A 5,726-nucleotide genomic window follows, 5' to 3' on the forward strand; every position below is an offset into this window, starting at 1 on the left:
CGCCGAGCCATCGTTTATTGTCTTCCTTCGCGTAACAAAATAAAAATATTATCCTGGCGTTATATTGTATTATCCGCGCTTCTCGCAAGTTCGTGCTCGAATCAATCTTCCACGTATGTAAAATCCGGGATGCTCCGTCGTATTTTCAGACGGCCGCGGCGCACGAAGACAACGTGAGGATAGCGAACTTCGAGTTTATGCAACTCGTAGGAAACGGATGTTTTAGAACAGATAAACGGATGTGCGCGGCGTTGCTAGTAGAGTTGCTAATGCTATAGACAATCATCAAAGATAATAACGTTGGAAGTATTGCAAGAGAAAATATTTAAAAAAGGGAAAGAGAAAGGAATGATCGAAATGTCGCGACGAATACGGAGAGTAAAGTATCGAGCGAATACGAAGTGAAGTATCGAGGCTTGCGACTAAAGTTTCATGCATATTTTCCTTTGCGTCCTACATGCGAGCCGAAAGAAGTCATCCATCCACCTCTCATACGAGCCAGGTTTCCACTTTCATGGATGGCCGCCGCGCGGCTCGCGCGCCCGCGCGTGCGTCACGATTTTATTTTCGTCGCCAGCAACGCGACTCGCGTATTTCGCGAGAACAATTATTACATATCCTTCGCGGATGGAAAGTTTCCTTTCTCCCGAAAGTGTTAGACGAGGCGAGGAATCACCGCGATAGAGATTCGGAGATAGAGCTTCGTTGTGCCAACATCAGTGAAAGCCGCGATCTCTGATCAGCCTTGGCACGATTAGATGCGAATCGAATCCTGCGTCTCGCGATGCGCGAATCTTCTCCTTTTTTCGCGCGGCAGGAAGAAGGGAAAAAAGGGGGATTGGAATGAAACCGCGAGAGCCGCGCGTATCGGCGCGGGGGAGCTGCGCAGAGAAATAGCTTTCTTATTTCCATGAAAATTGCGTTCGGCGATTTCGACGACAATGCCATTCCGGTGTTTTAAATGCAAATCTACAAAAGGAAAAACCGTAAAGGCATTATAATTTATATTACTACATGTGGCAGCGGCGCTTCCGGCGAAAGAGCATAGGCGCAGTTCCGGTCAGCCCCACGGGTTGGAGAGATCCTACATCGCCAGATTATGAGCCCACCGCCGCTTTTACAATGGATCGTCCGCCTCTGAGTCGTACGTCAGCAAGAATAATTCTGCGTTACCGCCGCTCGCGCTCTCGTCTTGCCAGCAAAATAATACAAACGATTGCCGAAGGGCTCGCGCGGCCTCGTGATACAAATTTAAAAACTATTTCTCTTTATTGTCTACGGGATAAAGAATTTTCTCGTGTCTTTATAGTTATTATCGACACGTTTATTATTTACTCTTAATATAATTATAAGCCACACGCTTAAGAGTGAAAGGACGGACGGTGCACTTTGCATGATTAACTCACAATTATATTTATTGATTTTCTATGATACATTTGTGAAGTTGGCGATAGACAGGTACTACGTTTAACGGATAAATATGCCAGGTTGAAATAGACAGTTTAAGAAAATAGGATTTTTTAGATTATGCCAAGAATTGGCCGTTTTTGATGAATTCCACGATCATTTGGACGGTAGTCTGGAAGCGTGCAAAATTCTCGCGACCATCTTCGGGAGTTTTGGATTTATAAATAGCGTTCGTGTATGCCGAGGTCAATTCGGACACCAATATCTGCGCTTTTTTAGCTGCTGCTTCGATCGATCCTGTGGGCGTCTTAATTTCCTCCGCGGTCTTCATGATTTCCTCCTTAATGATATCGACGAGTTTTACATCATCCTTCGTATTCGAATCCCCGTTCGAGATCTTCTGCAGAATGTCTTTGATGGTCGTTGCATTCGCATCTTGTGACCAAAAAAGATAAAGAAGTTTAAGTTAATCGAGAATTATAAAAATCTAGTCGTGTGTATAACTCCAGTAGTAATATAATTTTTCAATAAATTAATTTTACTTGGTTATATATCTTTCACCTGCGGATTGTGTAGGTGCTTCCCTAATTATCCTCTGGGACTGCGAGGCAGTGCTCGCCAACAAAACGATCGTGACGATTGCAAACTTGGCCATCTTCTTCGGAAATCGCATCGAGTAGTAAACTGTCAATCGATTGTCCAGCCGCGCTCTCTCTCTCTCACTTTATATGAATGCGTGTCCCCGCGATGCGAATGCATCGAGTAGGGATGACATTATGTAAAATGTAATTTGCCGTTCGTCATGTACGCGGTCGTTGACCATTATAAATGATCCTAATGAGTGTCATTAAAAAAGAAGACGCGCGAGAGAAAGTGGAGCGCCGCAAACGGCACGTTTCAAGAAAGTATGCTTTGTTTTGATTTCTACCCGTTGACAACCGGAAGAAATTAGCTCGAATAAGACAAGTGTTAAGCGAAGCATTTTCTCTTAATTATCTGTGCAATTTTCAACTGACGAAACGAATCGGTATTCTATATAATCGAAACAGCCGTTGCTTTTGCTAAGACAAATTTGCTGAGACGAATAAAACGTCTAAATTACGTTCGTAGAGATTTGTATATATGTATTTTTTGTTTCATATTTTATATTTATTGACATGACACAATCATTTCAAAATTGCACATGTCATAATTTTGCGATCGAAAGAAGCGAGGAGGCGATTTCAACCGGAAGTGATCGAATGTTCTTTGTCAGCGAATTACGGGTCGCGAAGCGAGTTTTTCTCAACTGAGCAGCAATCGTCATAAAAACGCCGCTGCAATTTTTCGTTGCAGTCGCTATGTACAGTATGTACATCGCGATACACGCAATTCGACTCGACACGACGACGCGCTCAACAGGTCGGTCGTACGCGGTCTCTCCCCCTCTCCCCTCCCCTTCCCTGCTTCGAAAAATGCAGGGGCAATACCGATACTGGCCGACGGTAAAAGTGCGTGAACACAGGGAGGGAGTGCATCCAGCCATGATTCCTCCTCACCGATTTTTACCCCCTTCCTGCCTCTTTCCGTGCGGCCCGTTCTCTCCCCTGCCCCTGGACGTTACCTTGACGCGTCGCGTCGCGTCAAATTAAAGGCTGCCGAGTCGCTTTCCACCTGAGGAGCGATTCAAATCTTCTGCAACGATTCGCGACAGCGGTTCAGCGTCGCGAATGCCCACCGGGTGTTCCCGAATAAAGGCGAAAAAAGCGAAAATAAGAGTCGACCGAAAGAATCGCGGTCGACGTCGACGCGCGATGTCTAGCTGACGACATTTTGCCGCGGCGATGAGACGGCGTTGCACAGAGAGACTCGCAAGAAGCGTCCATACCTTAATGTGGGATGAATAAAAATACGGGTGCTTGAGTAAGCTTAAATTACATTTCATTCATGCAGGAAAAGCAGACACGCGGGAATCGTCCTTCCGGCTCGCGTTACGCACGTATCGCAGGACGGTGGACTCGCACGTAATGACGGCCGGACTATAATGTGTATTATCCCGACATCCTGTGCGGCGGCGACTTCTTATGCGTTTCTCTCTTGCGTCTAGGATATACTGCGGCCCTTACTGCGTTACGACAACGATTACGAATCGTAGAGACGACCTTAATTTTTGTGCGAAAACGCTCGCTTTTCGCTTATGGCAACACTCTCCATTCCATTTCTTTTTACCATGATGCATCATAAGGCGCTTACATAAATGACTTTCCGAGCGGTTTTTGATCACGGGCTAGGTAGTTGCGTAAGATCTCGCTCTAGAAACGTCCAATTTTTCCGACGTACAAAGAGAGGCGTCCAAGCGGAGACACGAGGGCGAAACATCGATCGCACATACCATCGATCACGATTTTATCTGGTGCACAGACATGGGATTCACGTTCAGCCGGCAATGGCATGACGAGGAAACACGAGGGTGTCATGTATATATATGGTGTATCGGTACGCTCCAGTACCGCGATCCACGATCACCGATCCACGATCACAATGAGAGACTCGAGACGCAGGGCGACGAGGAGGATTCCATCTCTCCAAGGGGGAGGTGAGAAGAGAAAACCAGAGCGAGCCGATCGACGGACAGTCTTTATTCTCGTATCGGCATCGGACAACGATGGAAGCGACGTGAGCCTATTATGGGTCCATAACGCGTGGGGCACAATGATCAGTGCCGACGCGCGGAGATTCTCTCCGGATCGGTCGAGAGACACCGGCCGCGTCGTCGAGGCCCCGCTGAATGAGGTCTCAACGTGTTCATCTCCTCGCGCTTGGGGGATTATAAGCGAGCGCGGGGCGCTGCCGAAGATCGACAGGACCGATTACGTCCACGCTGACTTTAAGCCGTTTTAAATGCTGCCATTCAACCCGGATGGGCAGCCTTCTGACCTCGCCGCTCGCGGTGCACCGATTTGGCGTTTCTCGCCGGCTCCTTTCTTACATTTTGTCTCACACAATGCACGCTCTCTCCGTAGATGCGAAGACGGTCCGTATAGGTATCCGGAAATTATCACTCGCGATGAATCGCAAATAACAATGATGGCACATCCTCTGCAACTGATCGGTTTCTAGACGCAAAGTTATTTTTTTATGAAAATTAAAAGATCGAACATTGTTTATAATATAATTTATATCAGATATTTCTTCTTTGACGATTGCTTATTTTTGGTGGGATAGACACTAGGGACTAGAGTTAGAATAGGCTCAGGTGAAAGATCGTCCGACTTATAGAACGGGAAACTGAGATTCGGCACGGCCTGTGGGGGTTCCGCTTGATCAGACCGTGCGATTCTCACATGCAATCCCAGGGATCCGTGAAAAACAATTCCATGAAATTAATAAATCTATTCTCGGGAGGACCTCCTACGACGCGGATGACTTTTTAGGGCAACGGACAATTCCGCGAAACGTGGGTGATCCAATTAGGCGCGGCCACCCTAAAAAAAATTTAAAAAACCGTCGCGGTCACGAACGTTATCCGTTTACGCGCAACAAGATAAATTAGCACGCTTTTTCGCGTCAAATGAATTTCGCGACGGAACAAGATCCGGCTGCAGCGACAACGCGACTGATAAAAATAGTAAACAAACTTAGAAACAGCAGGGCGCAAGCGAAGACAAGATTCAGAAGATCGCGGCTCTTCACCGAGACGGCGTGGCTTTACCACCCGTCGATCGATCTGTCGCCTGATTTCTCTTCGCAGCATCGAGTCACGGTGCTTTTTTGTCGGTACAGTGCCGCGGCACACTGTGAACAGGCGGCGGTTTCCCAGATGTAGAAATCTCCGTCTTCCATTTCGTCAAGGAACTACAATAGTATACCTAAAAAAATCACGGCGCTTCGAAAAGGCAAAACATTTCGCGCTTATTCACACCGACTCTGCTGGCGGAATAATCGCCGCGTTACGACGTGCTTTCCATCGATTGACATTAACTTTTTCTACGCCGCGCAGCAGTAGATAGAGAGGATATGGCACTCCGGATTTCCTTCCGATATTCGCGTAATTGGTTTTAGTATTATTCTGTTTTGCGAACTTTCATCGCGATCTCGACGTAGCTTCAAGAGCTTCTGCGTTGAGTTCGCAGATACACTGTGTGTGCGCGTAATATCTTGTAATATGTACATGTATCATATATAATCATTTTATACGTACGAGGCATTCTATATTAAAATTACTATGTTTGCGCGCAGCTTTATCGCGCGGGATCTTTTCTCGGCGAAATAACCGCGTATAGACTCAAAGTACTCGATAACAAAGCAGGCGATCATTAAAACATCGCGCGTGACGTTCG

At 46.6% G+C, this 5,726-nt stretch overlaps 1 protein-coding gene across 1 annotated transcript; it reads right to left on the minus strand.

Moving 5' to 3' along the window:
* Positions 1-1,397: 1,397 nt before the first annotated feature.
* On the minus strand, positions 1,398-2,140 carry LOC105449761. The gene is made up of 2 exons (XM_011689148.1): positions 1,969-2,140; positions 1,398-1,842 (listed from the first exon to the last, which is right to left on the minus strand). Exons 1-2 carry the CDS (start codon positions 2,078-2,080, stop codon positions 1,526-1,528), a joined length of 429 nt encoding a protein of 142 aa, XP_011687450.1. The 5' UTR covers positions 2,081-2,140; the 3' UTR covers positions 1,398-1,525.
* Between the last annotated feature and the right edge of the window lie 3,586 nt (positions 2,141-5,726).

The sequence above is a fragment of the Wasmannia auropunctata genome, unplaced genomic scaffold (assembly GCF_000956235.1).
Source record: "Wasmannia auropunctata unplaced genomic scaffold, wasmannia.A_1.0 LD336111.1, whole genome shotgun sequence".
In the NCBI taxonomy this organism is placed as follows: domain Eukaryota; kingdom Metazoa; phylum Arthropoda; class Insecta; order Hymenoptera; family Formicidae; genus Wasmannia; species Wasmannia auropunctata.

Bases quoted from the DNA above. Each gene is read 5' to 3' on its own strand.
- LOC105449761 (XM_011689148.1), bottom strand. From the start codon at position 2,080: ATGCGATTTCCGAAGAAGATGGCCAAGTTTGCAATCGTCACGATCGTT. The intron at 1,843-1,968 runs GTGAAAGATATA...TTTGGTCACAAG, and splicing joins AGCACCTACACAATCCGCAG to ATGCGAATGCAACGACCATC.